We start from the raw sequence: 15,023 nt of genomic DNA on the forward strand, positions 1-15,023 counted from the left end.
CCCACGGTCCCAGACGTTCTCCCCACTCCTCACCTGGTTCCTGCTCATTCTCTGGGTGGCTGCTTAGCCTTGGTCCATCTGGGATGGCAGCATGGCCAGGTCCAGCGAGCGTGCTATCCTTAGAACCACAGGAGAGCCTCCCCTTGCACTGATCACGCTGTGATATCATGGCCCATGTGCTTGGTTTCTCTCTTAGATTGTGAGCTTCATGAGAGTGAGGCCATATCCATCTAGCTAGCTAATCTATCATCTATCTACCAAATCTATCATCTATCTATTATCTATTAATCTAATCTATCACCTATCTAATGTATCATCTATCTACCAATCTATCACCTATCTAATGTATCATCTATCTACCCATCTATCACCTATTATCTATCATCTATCTATCTGATCTATCACCTATCTAATCTCTCATCTACCAAATCTATCATCTATTATCTATCATCTATCACCTATTTAATCTATCATCTATTTATCTATTATCTAGCCATCCATCCATCCATCCATCCATCCATCCATCCATCCATCCATCCATCATCCATCTGTCCATTTATCTTCTCCACATGTATCCCCAGCACGTGGTACAGTTCATGGCCTGTAAAAGTGTCCGGCAAACACGTATTGTATGAACAAATAAATGAAAACAGAGCATTCTAGGTTATTTCTGCCTTTTCATTTTCCACTCTGCCCTGCACTTCAGGTGACGTCCAAAGCTCTGTCAGGTTTGATCTGGCACTGGACCCAGGCCGTCTGACTTCTCGTGCCATTTTCGATGAAACCAAGAACCCGACTTTGACTCGAAGAAAAACCCTGGGACTGGGGGTTCACTGTGAAATCCTGAAGCTGCTTTTGAAAGTGAGGACTTCGGGTTCTGAGAAGGGGGAGGGAGGAGGAGCCCAAGGGTGGCCTGGAGCACCCCCGCTCTCTGCAGAGCGAGGTGGGAAGGGTTAGGATGTTGGGGCTGGAGAGAGGAAAGCTGGGGCAGGAGAACCTGGCTCCACTGCTTGGAGGGGCACTGTCAGGGCAGTGGGGAATGGATGCAGTGCAGGAGGACTTGTGGTGGAGCGTAGAGGACTGCAGGTTCTTGAAAGCCTGTTCTCCCTCAGGATTGTGTGGAGGACGTGGTGAGCCCCATCATTCTGCACCTCAACTTCTCGCTGGTGAGAGAGCCCATCCCCTCCCCACAGAACCTGCGCCCTGTGCTGGCCATGGGCTCACAAGACCTCTTCACTGCTTCTGTGAGTTTTCCAATGAAGTCCCAGGGATGTCCTGACTTCATTTTGTCTCCATGCACTTAAGAATCCACTGTAGCTCCCAATCACCCAACCACATCCAGCCCAGAAACCTGACTCCAGTCTCTCCCTTCCTTCTCACACCCAGGCCTGTGGGTTCTGTCTCCAGGACAGACCTGAAGTCCACCCCATTCTCCTCCTGGTCCCAGCTGCTGCTTCCCCCAGCCCCTCGATTCTCTCCTACCTACACCAGAGTCAACACAAAGTGGTTCCCATATCTATTCCAGTACTCTCCCACCCATTTTCCATAGAGGAGCTAGAGTCAACTGGCCCTAAAATGCAAATCTAGGCTTTTCCGTCCCCTGCGTAATCCCCCTTGCATTTACAAAGACCCCGATCCTTCCCTCTGATGTCCTCTCTGACTTGGCCTCCTGGCCTCTCTGGCTTCACAGCATCCCACTCCCCCTTACTAGGCATGCTTTTAGTAAATGCACCAGCCTTGCTCTCCCTTCTGGTCTTAGGCCCTGCTTCCACCTCACATCCCAGGCGGTTCCCACTTTTCCCTAGCACAGTCTCTCTTGTTCATTCCCATATCCCTCCCAAGTTTCCTCATTCCTACCTCGGTACCTTTGTTCCTTTCTCGCCCCTCATTTGGAAAACACTGCCTTCTGCCTTCTCTTCCCCTCTCCCCTCGAAGTTCCAGCCTCAACTCCCACTCTTCTGAAGGCCACACTCAGCAGCTGCCGCTCCTTCTCTGGTCCCTGTTACACCAAGGTGGTGCCACAGCAGGTATCGCACAGCTGTTATAACCATCTGCATCTACATTTGAGGCTGTCTTGGGACTGTAGGTTCCTTGAGCATAGGAACGTTGTTGAATTTGTCTGTCGTTTCCACCTTCCCTCAGCCCTCACCCAACCCAGAACCTGCACAATTATTGGCACTTAATAATGTTTGTGGAATAATTGTTCCAGGATAAGCTGGATGTGACTCAACTGAACTTTCTGTCCCTTGAAGCCAAGGATCTTGTCCTATCTTCCTTTTATATGCCAACCTCCAAACCGCACCTGTGCTCCTTGTTGGTGTCCAGCAAAGTGCTGGGGGCAGTGGCTTAGTAATGCTCAATGTTGGTGGGTGCTTCTAAGGAGGGTCTTGGAGAAAGACTAAGACGTCAGATGGGAACAGAATGTACTGTTTTGCTGCAGCTCCCCTTTGAGAAGAACTGTGGGCAAGATGGCCTCTGTGAAGGGGACCTGGGTGTCACCCTCAGCTTCTCAGGGTGAGCTGTAACTCCTTTCATATCCAGACACTCGGGCTTCCGAGTCCCCCATCCTCCTGGGATGCTTGTGCTGCTCTCTGGCTCTCTTTCTAACAAAAGTGATGTTGACTGGGATGTTATTGGCCCAGAGTTTCCAGGGCTGCCCTGCCTTTCCCAGTTCCCGTCTATTTCCAGTGGAGTCCCACTCCCAGCCTTTCCGTTCAGTGGAGTTCCACTCCCAGTCCTTTCCCTTCAGCCTGAAGATCCTGATCGTGGGGAGCTCCCTGGAGCTCAATGTGATTGTGACTGTGTGGAATGCGGGCGAGGATTCCTACGGAACTGTGGTCAGCCTCTACTACCCAGCAGGGCTGTCCCACCGACGGGTGTTGGGAGCCCAGGTAACAACTGCTGTAGGCTCTAGTGGGAAGGGGCCTCTCCCCTGCCCTGTAGCCCTGGGAGTTACAGAATGTTCTTCAAAATTCTTCTGTGATGATATGTACTCTCTCTCTCTCTCTCTCTGTCTGTCTCTCTCTCTCTCTCTCACACACACACACACACACACACACAGAGAATGAGAAAGTGCATGAAGCATATATACAGTTTAATGAATAATATTAAACAAACCATAGAGTTAACATCCAGGTCAAGAAATAAATCGCTGCTAGTATCCCCAGAACCCCCTCCCCGTGTACCTTTCCCCATCACAGCTCCAGCCTCTCCCCAAAGGTCATCACTATTCTGACTTTGTGGTCATCACTTCCTTGTATTTCTCTCTCTCTCCCTCTGTCCCTCCCTTCCTCCCTCTCTTGTTTTTTGTTTTTTGTTTTTTGTTTTTTTGAGAAGGAGTCTTACTCTGTCACCCAGGCTGGAGTGCAGTGGCACAATCACCAATCACTGCTGCAGCCTAGACCTGCTGGGCTCAAGCAATTCTCCCACCTCAGCCTTCTGAGTAGCTGGGACTACAGGTGCATACCACTACGCCCAGCTAATTTTTAATTTATTTATTTTTTATTTTTATTTCTTTTAGAGACAGGGTCTCACCATGCTGCCCAGGCTGGTCTCAAATTGCTGGGCTCAAGCAATCCTCCCACCTCAGCCTCCCAAAGTTCTGAGATTATAGGCGTGAGCCACCGCACCTGACCATGTTTTTTCTGTGTGTGGGCTTGTTTAAGAAACACTTCCAGGTTATGAAAATAGCCCCCATATTATCTTCCAAAAACTTCATGGTTTTGCTTTTTCACATTTAAGTCTTTAAATCAGTTGGAATTTATTTTAATTTATGGAGTGGGGTAGGGATCCAATTTATTTTTCTTCTTTCTTCTCTTCTTCCTCTTGTTCTTTCTTTACTTTTCTTTCTTTTTTTTTTTTTTGTTTGGGTCAATGTTCCTGGCATTGATGGAAATTGATTGAAAAGTCTGTCCTTGGCTGGGCGAGGTGGCTCACACCTGTAATCCCAGCACTTTGGGAGGCCAAGGCTGGTGGATCACCTGAGGTCAGGAGTTTGAGACTAGCCTGACCAACATGGTGAAACCCCATCTCTACTAAAAATACAAAAATATTAGCCAGGCATGGCAGCAGGCACCTGTAATCCCAGCTACTTGAGAGGCTGAGGCAGGAGAATTGCTTGAACCTGGGAGGTGGAGGTTGCAGTGGACCATGCACTCCATTGCACTCCAGCCTGGGTGACAAGAGTGAGAATCCGTCTCAAAAAAAAAAAAAAAGAAAGAAAAGTGTGTCCTTTTCCCTACTGCTCTGCAGTGTCACCATTGCTGTGTATCAAGCCCACACATGCATGCGGGTAACTTTTTAAAATTCATTCTCCTCTCCTAGAAGCAGCCCCATCAGCGTGCCCTGCGCCTGGCATGTGAGACAGTGCCCACTGAGGACGAGGGCCTGAGGAGCAGCCGCTGCAGCGTCAACCACCCCATCTTCCGTGAGGGCTCTAACGTCAGTGCTTCCCCCGAAATCCCCATCACTGTCCTCCCTTGTCCCAATCCGTCCCTCACTCCACCATGCCCTACCTTTTATCCCCATTCTTTCCTTCTCCTTCCCTCAGGGCACCTTCATAGTCACATTCGATGTCTCCTACAAGGCCACGCTGGGAGACAGGATGCTTATGAGGGCCAGTGCAAGCAGGTGGGTACAGGCCAGGGTGCCCCCACCCTCCATCTCATGCCCCGGCTAGAGACCCCTCTCCTGGATTCCTTCCCATTGGTCCCCCCTTTCTTTCTCTAGCGAGAACAATAAGGCTTCAGGCAGCAAGGCCACCTTCCAGCTGGAGCTCCCGGTGAAGTACGCAGTCCACACTGTGATCAGCAGGTGCCCAGTCCCTGGCCCTCCCCGTGGACCTCTGGCCTTCCTCTATGCCTGGTACTCCCTCTGAGTCCCAGCTTGCTCTTCCAATGATGCACATCTAAGCTCTCCTGTTTTGGGATGCCTTTGTGGGTGAACAGCCATATATAATAATGTTTATGCTACATAAAGATGTTTCTGGGCTGGACGTGGTAGCTCACGCCTGTAATCCCAGCACTTTGGGAGGCTGAGGCAGGTGGTTCAACTGAGGTCAGGAGTTCGAGACCAGTTTGGCCATCACGGTGAAACTCCATCTCTACTAAAAATACATAATTAATTAGTTGGGCGTGGTGGCGCGTGCCTGTAATTCCAGCTACTCGGGAGGCTGAGGCAGGAGAATCACTTGAATCCGGGTGGCGGAGGTTGCAGTGAGCAGAGATCATGCCACTGCACTCCAGCCTGGGTGACAGAGTGAGCCTTGGTCTAAAAAAAAAAAAAAAAAAAAAATTAGCTGGACATAGTGGCGCATGCCTGTAATCCCAGCTACTCAGGAGGCTGAGGCCAGAGAATCTCTTGAACCCGGGAGGTGGAGGTTGCAGTGAGCTGAGATCACGCCACTGCACTCCAGCCTGGGCAACAGAGCAAGATTCTGTCTCAAAAAAAAAAAAAGGTGTTTTTGTCAACAATGGACCCACATTTACTATGGCCTCCTAAAATTATAATGGAGTTGAAAAATCTCCTAGGTATGCCATAACAGTTGTAACATTGTAGTGCAACTCGTTGCCTTTTTATGTCTAGATACACAAATACTTTCCATTGTGTTACAACTGCCTACAATATCCAGTACAGTAACATGCTGCACAGGTTTGTAGCCCAGGAGCAATAGGCTACACCATATCACCTAGCTGTGCAGTAGGCTCTACCATCTAGGTTTCCATAAGTGTAACCTATGATGTTTGCACAAGGATGAAATTGCCTAAGGCTAGGCGCAGTGGCTCAAACCTGTAATCCCAGCACTTTGGGAAGCTGAGGCAGGCGGATCACCTGAGGTCAGGAGTTCAAGACCAACCTAGCCAACATGGTGAAACCTTGTCTCTACTAAAAATGCAAACATTAGCCCAGTGCCGTGGCACATGCCTGTAATCCCAGCTACTGGGGAGGCTGAGGCAAAAGAATCGCTTGAACTTGGGAGGCAGAGATTGCAGTAAGCTGAGATTGTGCCGCTGCACTCCAGCTCGGGGGTAACACAGGAAGACTGTGTCTCAAAAAAAAAAAAAAAGAAAGAAAAGAAAAGAATAGAAAAGAAAAAGAAAAAGAAATTGCCTTACGATTAATTTCTCGGAATGTATCCTTGGTGTATTTGTACCCTAATAATATATACCACAGCTCTTGCTGCTTCTCTCAAACCGACTTGCTGGTGGGACACACACACTTTGCCACGGCTGTGCCTTTCTTTTCCGCCTCTGCCTCCAAAAGGAAGGCTTCCTTTTTTAACATGAAACACATCCTGTCCTTTGTATTAAATGTGAATGTGCTGAAGCACAGCTGCTAGATGGAGATCAAGACTTTTCTGAGCACCCTGAATTGGGGAACTTGTGCCCAACAGGATATGGTCTGTCACCACACAGCAGAAAGGAAAGGTCGGGTTTCTATAAAACTCAGAGTGGGGCAGAGGTGTGAGAAACTGTTGGGAAGGTCTCTAAGAGCCCGGCCGAGGCAGCGCAGGAAGGGTAAGTGTAGGGCTGAAGGCAAGAGGGCACTTCAGGTGGGTGCAGGCGCAGAGGCAGGCCAGACTGGACGCAGAGCAAGGCATCCCACACACTGGGCTGAAAGCCTGTAACATTGCTGTGGGACAGAGTTTGCTGCTATTGCTTTTTTTTTTTTTTTTTTTTTTTGAGACAGTCTCGCTCTGTCACCCAGGCTGGAGTTCATTGGTGCAATCTGGGCTCACCACAACCTCCACCTCCCAGGTTCAAGCGATTCTCCTGCCTCAGCCTCCCAAGTAGCTGGATTACAGGCATGCACAACCACATCTAGCTAATTTGTTGTTGTTTGTTTGTTTGTTTGTTTTGAGATAGAGTTTCACTCTTGTTGCCCAGGCTGGAGTGCAATATTGAGATCTCTGCCTCCCAAGTTCAAGCAATTCTCCTGTCTCAGCTTCCTGAGTAGCTGGGATTACAGGCATGCACCACCACGCCTGGCTAATTTTGTATTTTTAGTAGAGACAGGGTTTCTCCACATTGGTCAGGCTGGTCTCGAACTCCCGACCTCAGGTGATCTGCCCGCCATGGCCTCCCAAAGTGCTGGGATTACAGGTGTGAGCCACCACACCTGGCTGCTGTTGCTTCTGATGTATTAAGTTGTTAGGGGAAGGAACGAGGGAGATCAAGCAGTGTCATTGTCTTTTCAAGTCACACGTACGTTTCCTTTTCTATCCACAGGGAAATATTTACAATAAGAGCTTACAGTTATATGTACCCATGTCAGGCATCGTTGTATGTTGCTGTTGTTTTAAGGTGGTTTTCTTGCATCATCTTAAGTACTTTATATGTATTTACATTTATTTAATCCTCACAATAATTATATTGTTACCCCGATTTTCATCAACAAAGACATCAATAAGTGAAATACTTTGTTCCTGTCAATCTCCAAGTGAGCAGCAGAACCAGGAATCAGACCCAGACAGTTTGGCTGCAGAGCCCATGCCTATGCCGTATATGGCATGCCTCTCCAAGCACTGGGGAAAGCTGAGTGGTTTACTTCGATCTGAAAACAGGCTTAGGCTGCACATGGTGGCTCATGCCTGTAATTCCAGCACTTTAGGAGGCTGAGTGCTGGGATTACGGGCATGGATGGGAGGATGGCTTGAATCCAGGAGTTCAAGACCAGCCTGGGCAACATAGCGAGACTCCATCTCTACCCAAAAAAAATTTAAAATGAAAATAAAATAAAATTTTAAAAATGAAAAGAGGCTTAGAACTAGATTTTAAGGTGAGAAAACAGAAGCACAGAGAGAAGGGTTTCGGGTGGGAGGCACAGAGGAAAACCGGCATACTTAGGGAAAATAAACCCCTAAGATTTATGGAGGACTCCCTGCGTGCTGGGCACTACCAAGCCCTGGTCACAACTCTACTACAGGGAGGTGCTATGGTTCGCATCCCCATTTTAAAGAGTGAAAAGCTACAGGTTCCAGAGACGTGAAGCGGCTTGCCTTAGTGACTCAGGTAGGAAGTGGTCGACCTGAGATGTGAACCCAGGCAGTTTGACACTGGAGTCCCTGTTTTTAGTCATCAGGCTGATGGGGGGTGGACTGCTGGGGCCGTTTCTGTGCGGCTGGTCTGGCTGCTGCGTGCGAGGTGCAGGCCCCTCTGCTGCTCTGCTTACTTTTGCTTTTTGTTTGTTTGTTTTGAGACAGGGTCTCACTCTGTTGCCCAGGCTGGAGGGGAGCAGTGTGAACGTAGCTCACTGCAGCCTCGACCTCCCAGGCTCAAGCAATCCTCCTGCTTCAGCCTCCTGAGTAGCTGGGACCACAGGCGTGTGCCACCACGTGCAGCTAATGTTTGTATTTTTTTTTTTTTTTTTTGCAGAAATGAGGTCTCTCTATGTTGCCCAGGCCAGTCTTGAACTCCTGAGCTCAAGCGATCCTCCTACCTTAGCCTCTCTAAGTGTTGGGATTATAGGCGTGAGCCACCTCGCCTGGCCAGCTTGCTCCTTATTACTAAAACCAGGGAGTATGGCTTAACTTGAACCCACAGTGCCAACCACACAGCCTGTGTTTGCTGAAGGAAGTCTGGGTGGAAAGACCCCACCTGCCTTCTGGAACACCGATGTCCCTTCCATAGGCTTGTGCACAGGCACCATCTTCCTTCACGTTTACTCACCTGCCCCAGGACAGCTGAATCTGTTTTCTTCATTCCCACCATGAAGGGGCCCTCACTCCATGTCTTCCTGAGTGATCCAGCTCTCCTTCCTAGAGTCCCCTTAGGCTAACTTGTTCTGCTGCAATCTCTGTAAGCATTACCAGAGGCCAACCACTAACTATTAGAGAAAGCAATGCAAATGCCTTTGCCCCATGTAGGAGAGGTGAGGTTTAAGTTGGGGTTTTAAGTGTAAATTTCCAAAATGGGAGATAGTAAGAACATTCCAAGGAGAAGAGCTTGAGCAAACTCATGAGACTATGAAAGAGCCAGAGGTGTGCAGGGCAGAGCTAGTGGATCTGGGTGATGGGGGCAAGGGACATCGGGGGGAGGGGGCTGAAGCCGAGGCAGCAAAGGTTATGTGGGACCATCTTTTATTTGTTTATTTTGAATAGGGACGGGGTCTCACTATGTTGCCCCAGCTGGTCTGGAACTCCTGGGCTCAAGCGATCCTCCTGCCCCAGACTCCCAAAGTTCTGGGATAACAGGCATGAGCCACTGCACCCAGCCAAATAATGTCCATTATTATTTCCCTGAGAAATGTGCCTGGCCAAACAGAGCTCTCTGCAGTAGGACAGGGCACAACTGGGGACAGTTTCAGGGCTGTTTTTCACCCACAGGCTCTCTCCCCAGACAGGAAGAATCCACCAAGTACTTCAACTTTACAACCTCTGATGAGAAGAAAATGAAAGAGGCTGAGCATCGATACCGCGTGAGAGTCTAGGGAGTATCCCTGTCTGCCTTCCACAGTGTGGATAAATTTGGAAGTTGGTGGAGAAGACGGAGAGGAGCTTGGGGTAGGGCCAGGAGGGAAGTGGCATTTGGGAGGCTCCAGAGACCACAATAACACTCTGCCTTGATTTCCTGCAGGTGAATAACCTCAGCCAGCGAGATCTGTCCATCAGCATTACCTTCTGGGTTCCTGTCCTGCTGAACGGGGTGGCCGTGTGGGATGTGGTCGTGGAGGCCCCATCCCAGGTACCTGCCTGCCTCTTCTCTTTCTTCAGACTGGCATCCCACAGCACGGCACTGCCTCTTACCAGGGACATGTTGCTCATTCTGTGGCTAACTGCTTCTCTCTCTCCCCAGAGTCTCCCCTGTGTATCAGAGAGAAAACCTCCCCAGCATTCTGACTTCCTGACCCAGATTTCAAGAAGTCCCGTGCTGGTAAGAAAGTCCCTGAACCCCCACCGCAAGATCAGCCCCCACCAGGGATACCGAGAAATGTAGCGCTAGGCCGCAGAGTTCCGTGCATGTCCTGTAACTGTTCATCTGTTCCCCACCCCAAACCTGACCATATTTTTACCTATGGTTCCCTCCTCAGTGAAGAACCCCTCAGCTTCACCCCTCTTCTGCCCCCAGGACTGCTCCATTGCTGGCTGCCTGCGGTTCCGCTGTGACATCCCCTCCTTCAGCGTCCAGGAGGAGCTGGATTTCACCCTGAAGGGCAACCTCAGTTTTGGCTGGGTCCGCCAGGTGCGTGAGGGCAGTGGCAGAGCACCTGCCCCGGACTCAGGCAGGACCTGGCATGTCTGTGCCCATCTGCAAGCCAGGGCATCCCTGGAGCTCTGAGCCTCCCCCAGAGCCAGTTTCACAGGCTTCCCCCAACCCCTTTGCAGACATCGCAGAAGAAGGTGTCGGTCGTGAGTGTGGCTGAAATTACGTTCGACACATCCGTGTACTCCCAGCTTCCAGGACAGGAGGCATTTATGAGAGCTCAGGTAGAGACCGTGTCGGGGGCAGTGACCAGGCTGGACAGAGGGCCCCTAGGGCTACATCCGCGGCGCTGGGTGGGGGTTTGCAAGCCTTGGGGGAGGAGGGTGAAGGTCTCTGGGTAAGACAGCTGTCCCTCAGGGCACGGGTGCTGCTGCGTCTCAACCCTTAGAGCAGAGCCTCAGGGAGGAGGGGAGGGAGTTAAAGGTTGGGGAACCTGGGAGGCATCCGGGATGGCAGGAGGCCAGACGCTCTCTGATCTCCGAATCAGATGGAGATGGTGCTAGAAGAATACGAGGTCTACAACGCCATTCCCATCATCATGGGCAGCTCTGTGGGGGCTCTGCTACTGCTGGCGCTCATCACAGCCGCACTGTACAAGGCAAGTGTTTTATCCCACTCTTTTTTTTTTTTTTTTTTTTTGAGACAGAGTTTTCACTCTTGTTGCCCAGGCTGGAGTGCAATGGTGTGATCTTGGCTCACTGCAATATCCACCTCCCGGGTTCAAGTGATTCTCCTGCCTCAGCCTCCCGAGTAGCTGGGATTACAGGTGGCCTGCACCATGCCTGGCTAGCTTTTTGTATTTTTAGTAGAGATGCAGTTTCACCATGTTGGCCAGGCTGGTCTCAAACTCCTGACCTCAGGTGATCCGCCTGCCTCGGCCTCCCAAAGTTCTGGGATTACAGGCGTGAGTCACCACATCCGTCCGGCCTTATCCCACTCTTGACACCACCAGCATCCAACCCAAGCCCTTCTACAGACTGGGTGGTATAGTGAGAACTCAGACTGTGGAGGCAGGCAGGCCTGGACACACATTTTGGTTCTATCATGTATTCACTGTTTAATGTTAGGCAAGTTGCTCCACCTCTCTGAGCGTGTTTCTCTCTCTCTCTTTTTTTTTTTTTCTTTTTTCTTTTGAGGTGGAGTCTCACTCAGTTGCTCAGACTGGAGTGCAGTGGCACAGTCTCAGCTCACTGCAACCTCCACCTCCCAGGTTCAAAAGATTCTCATGCCTCAGTTTCCCAAGTAGCTAGGACTATAGGCACACGCCACCACACCTGGCTAATTTTTGTATTTTTAGTAGAGACAGGGTTTCACCATGTTGGCCAGATTGGTCTTGAACTCCTGACCTCATGTGATCTGCCCACCTCGGCCTCCCCAAGTGCCGGGTTTACAGGCGTGAGCCACTGTGCCCCGCCGTTTCTCATTTTTGAAATGATAATAATGCTTATATCACAGAGTGGCTGAAGTGAGAGAGAAATGAGGCCAGGGCATGTGCACAGATCTGCCTGGATCTATGCTGTCCTGCCACGGGTCGTGTGTGTACCTACTGTGCTTGGGGCCAGCAGTTGCTCAATATATGATAGCTGTTGTTCACATAAAGGTTCTCACACACAAATGTAAGTTAGCTTAGTTGTTGCCTCCTCTCCTCTCTCAGCTTCTTCTTATTCCCAATTTTCTTCCCTGCCCTCTTACCCAGATTTTCTTTCTTTCTTTTTTTTTCTTTTTCTTTTCTTTTTTTCTCTTCTCCTTTCTTCTTCTTTTATATGGAACCTTGCTCTGTCGCCCAGGCTGGAGTGCAGTGACATGATCCTGGCTCACTGCAACCTCCATTTCCCGGGTTCAAGCGATTCTCTTGCCTCAGCCTCCTGAGTACCTGGGATTATAGGCGCACCACCATGCCCAGCTAATTTTTGTATTTTTAGTAGAGACAGGGTTTCACCAGGTTGGTTAGGCTGGTCTCCAGCTCCTGACCTCAAGTGACCCACCTTCCTCAGCTTCCCAAAGTGCTGGGATTAGAGGTGTGAGCCACCGCACCTGGCCTTACCCAGCTTTTCTCACTTATTTCCCCTGATAGCTTGGCTTCTTCAAACGCCACTACAAGGAAATGCTGGAGGACAAGCTTGAAGAAACTGCCACATTCAGCGGGGAAGATTTCAGCTGTGGGGCCCCAAATGTGCCTTTGTCCTAATAATCCACTTTCCTGTTTATCTCTGCCCCTGTGGGCTGGTCTTGCTTGCAACCATAAATCAACTTACATGGAAACAACTTCTGCATAGATCTGCACTGGCCTGAGCAACCTACCAGATGCTAAGCACCTTCCGAGAGAGGTAGGGATTGTAATATTTTTGCATATCTGTCCACCTTTTTTAGTGATGACCCACTTTTTACAGAAACAGGCATGGTGCCAGCATAAATTTTCATGTGCATAAGAATTGTCACATGAAACGAGGATGTTTATAGCACACTTTCCTTGCATGGAAGAGCTATAACCCAGGGACCTGAATGCCTCTCTGGCAATAGTTGGGGGAACCTGTTTGTGGGCATTGAAAAAGTTTTCTCACTTTCTATGGTGATGGGAGCTGAGGGCATCTTTTCTTGATGGGGCTGAGAGGTGTCTCAGGGGAGAGAGTCAAAGAGTGTGTGTGTGTGTGCGTGCGCATGCACGTGCACGCAGGATGCATTGGTCATGGGTTTCTGCACACACTTCAGGTTCCTCCGTAATGGTAAGTGGGCAGGCTGTCCTAGGAGGTGAAGAAATGTCCAGAGCTCATCTGAACTCCTGTCCCCATTGAATGGGGTATTCAGAAGCCAGGAAAGCCAGGCTTGGAGCATGTGATTTCCCAAATAGAAGACCAATTAAGAAAGATTATAGAGAATGACCAAAAGATTCCAAATCCAGCATTAGGTCCCGAGGCCTCACACACAGGACTGTGGAGCCTCCGTCTGAAATCCAGATAGCTGGGGTTCACAGACACCAGCGGCTCAGGTGTCAGGCAAGAAGTGGGACTTCAGGATCTGCAGCCCTGGGCTCCCAGGGGGGCTCTGCAAGCTGCCTGAACTTCGACAAGTCATTTAATTCCCGAGAATCTCAGGTCCTCCTCTGGAGAAGGGGAACTAAAATTATACCCTACTCCCAGCGTTACTGTGAGGATTCAGTGTATGAGGAAGCCCATTACAGCCTACAGCCCTAATTTTTAATAGGTGTGCGTGAGACAGAGGCCTCATTATTACGAGGTGAGAGAGAGTGAGCTGGGATCGCCTACCTGTGCGTGGAGGAGGCTCCCTCAAGCACCCCAGTATCAGCCACGTGGGAAAAGCACGTGGAGCGCCCACCGCGCAAGGCGCATGCGCGGAACAGGCGCTTACCAAGCTGGGCGCAGGCACGGAGCGGGCGCCTCCGGGTGCATTCCCAGTGGCCCCGCCCTCCCCATAGAGCCTCAGACACGAAGCTTCACACCTTTATTGCGCCCGGGGGCGTCCGGGGCCTCAGGGGTGTTCGTAGCCAGTGGGCAGTGGGTTGACGTGGCTGTTGTGGAACAGAGTGTGGTTACCGTCCCCCCAGGGGAAGGGCTGTGGAGAGAGCGGAGGAGGGAGCGCGCGTGAGCGCCGTAAGTCCGGAGTCCGCGCCTCCCCCGCCTCCCCCTCCACGCGCCCCACGCTCCCCACGCTCCCCATGCACCCCGCAGCACCCCCGGGCCGCCCGCGCGCCCGTCCCGCGTACCTTGGTGCGGATGCGGAGGTGCTGGTAGGGACGGAACTCGGGGCGCGGGCGGTGGCCTGAGTGGAGATAGGAGTTGAGGGTGCAGAGGGCCACGCTGGGCAGCGCCAGCACGAAGGAGAGCAGGCGCCAGGTGCGAGCTGCGGATGGAGAGGGGTGAGCGCGCAGGGCCTGGGGCGGCGGGCCCGGGAACAAGTGGGCAGGGTAGGGGAGCCCCGGGATCCGCCCGCTCCCCATTCACCTGCCGACCCTTCGTGGCCTCCTTTGGCAGCGCTGGCCAAGCCCCGGGTCAGGGGCCTCAGAGGCAGAGCCATGGCAGTGCGGGGAGCGGGGAACCAGCGCTGTCCTCGCTCCCTTTACCGTGGCCTGGGGTCCCCTCCCCTCTCTGGGCCAATCACCTGTTGAGTCTGGAGCACGAGCGGCTATTTTTAGAGGTTTCTATATTTACAATGGGTCCTGACTAGCTTGAGATCGTCTCCAGACAGCTGTTGTCCTGTGCCTCTTATTTTGGCAAAGGGGCATTTGAAGTACAATATGCCATTCTTTTTATATAGTTGCAGGGAAACTATTTTGTTCCCTATTCTATGCCTGGTGGCTGGCACACGGTTGGGCTTTAATAAATATTTGTAGAATGAATGAAGTGTCTTTTTGAGTCTCAGTTTTTTCAGCTGTAAAATGTGTAATTCGTACCTGAAAAGATTTTTTAAATAATGGAGGCGGGGGGATCTCACTATATTGTCCAAGCTGGTATCTTAGCTGTTGTGTCCAGACGTATCTCAGCTGTTGGTGGTGAAGGAGGTGAAGGCATGACTCAGGGTCAGTTTCTTCCTGGAATGCTGCATACTGTGACCACATTTTCTAAAGCAAAGATTGATTACAACATGTGATCTACTAAGTATAAATGTTTATGGGGGGCCTAGGGACAGTGTATTTGAAATTGGAATTGTCCTGGAAAAACTGTCCTGGTGTGGAACTCTTGAGCTCAGGTGATCCTCCCGCAGTGCTGGGATTACAGGCATGAGCCACCGCACCCTGCCCTTACATGATTTTTATGAAGTTTATGTAAGGTAGGAATGTGTCAACCTGGATTTTGTCAGGTAACAGTA

The 15,023-nt window shown here is 50.7% G+C and overlaps 2 protein-coding genes across 3 annotated transcripts in view; one reads left to right on the plus strand and one right to left on the minus strand.

The window, feature by feature from the left end:
- ITGAD (integrin, alpha D) overlaps window positions 1–12,387 on the plus strand; it is a 32,116-nt gene extending 19,729 nt beyond the window's left edge. Inside the window, exons 16-29 of the mRNA XM_011982557.1 lie at window positions 707–861; window positions 1,113–1,244; window positions 2,441–2,514; window positions 2,750–2,891; window positions 4,324–4,440; window positions 4,550–4,629; window positions 4,729–4,812; window positions 9,336–9,414; window positions 9,573–9,680; window positions 9,792–9,869; window positions 10,065–10,178; window positions 10,322–10,423; window positions 10,687–10,797; window positions 12,274–12,387. Coding sequence (XP_011837947.1) covers window positions 707–861; window positions 1,113–1,244; window positions 2,441–2,514; window positions 2,750–2,891; window positions 4,324–4,440; window positions 4,550–4,629; window positions 4,729–4,812; window positions 9,336–9,414; window positions 9,573–9,680; window positions 9,792–9,869; window positions 10,065–10,178; window positions 10,322–10,423; window positions 10,687–10,797; window positions 12,274–12,387 — 1,490 coding nt within the window. The remainder of the gene's footprint in view (window positions 1–706; window positions 862–1,112; window positions 1,245–2,440; window positions 2,515–2,749; window positions 2,892–4,323; window positions 4,441–4,549; window positions 4,630–4,728; window positions 4,813–9,335; window positions 9,415–9,572; window positions 9,681–9,791; window positions 9,870–10,064; window positions 10,179–10,321; window positions 10,424–10,686; window positions 10,798–12,273) is intronic.
- Window positions 12,388–13,643: 1,256 nt separating this feature from the next.
- LOC105541474 (cytochrome c oxidase subunit 6A2, mitochondrial) lies at window positions 13,644–14,547 on the minus strand. Of its 2 annotated transcripts, XM_011982529.1 has the most exons (3): window positions 14,159–14,333; window positions 13,921–14,057; window positions 13,644–13,769 (listed from the first exon to the last, which is right to left on the minus strand). In XM_011982529.1, exons 1-3 carry the CDS (start codon window positions 14,229–14,231, stop codon window positions 13,686–13,688), a joined length of 294 nt encoding a protein of 97 aa, XP_011837919.1. In that variant the 5' UTR covers window positions 14,232–14,333; the 3' UTR covers window positions 13,644–13,685. The 2 variants fall into 2 exon arrangements, with proteins under 2 accessions (XP_011837919.1, XP_011837918.1); XM_011982528.1 differs by having other exon boundaries at window positions 13,921–14,547.
- Window positions 14,548–15,023: the final 476 nt, after the last annotated feature.

This window comes from Mandrillus leucophaeus, unplaced genomic scaffold (assembly GCF_000951045.1).
Source record: "Mandrillus leucophaeus isolate KB7577 unplaced genomic scaffold, Mleu.le_1.0 Scaffold24, whole genome shotgun sequence".
NCBI classification, from domain to species: Eukaryota; Metazoa; Chordata; class Mammalia; order Primates; family Cercopithecidae; genus Mandrillus; species Mandrillus leucophaeus.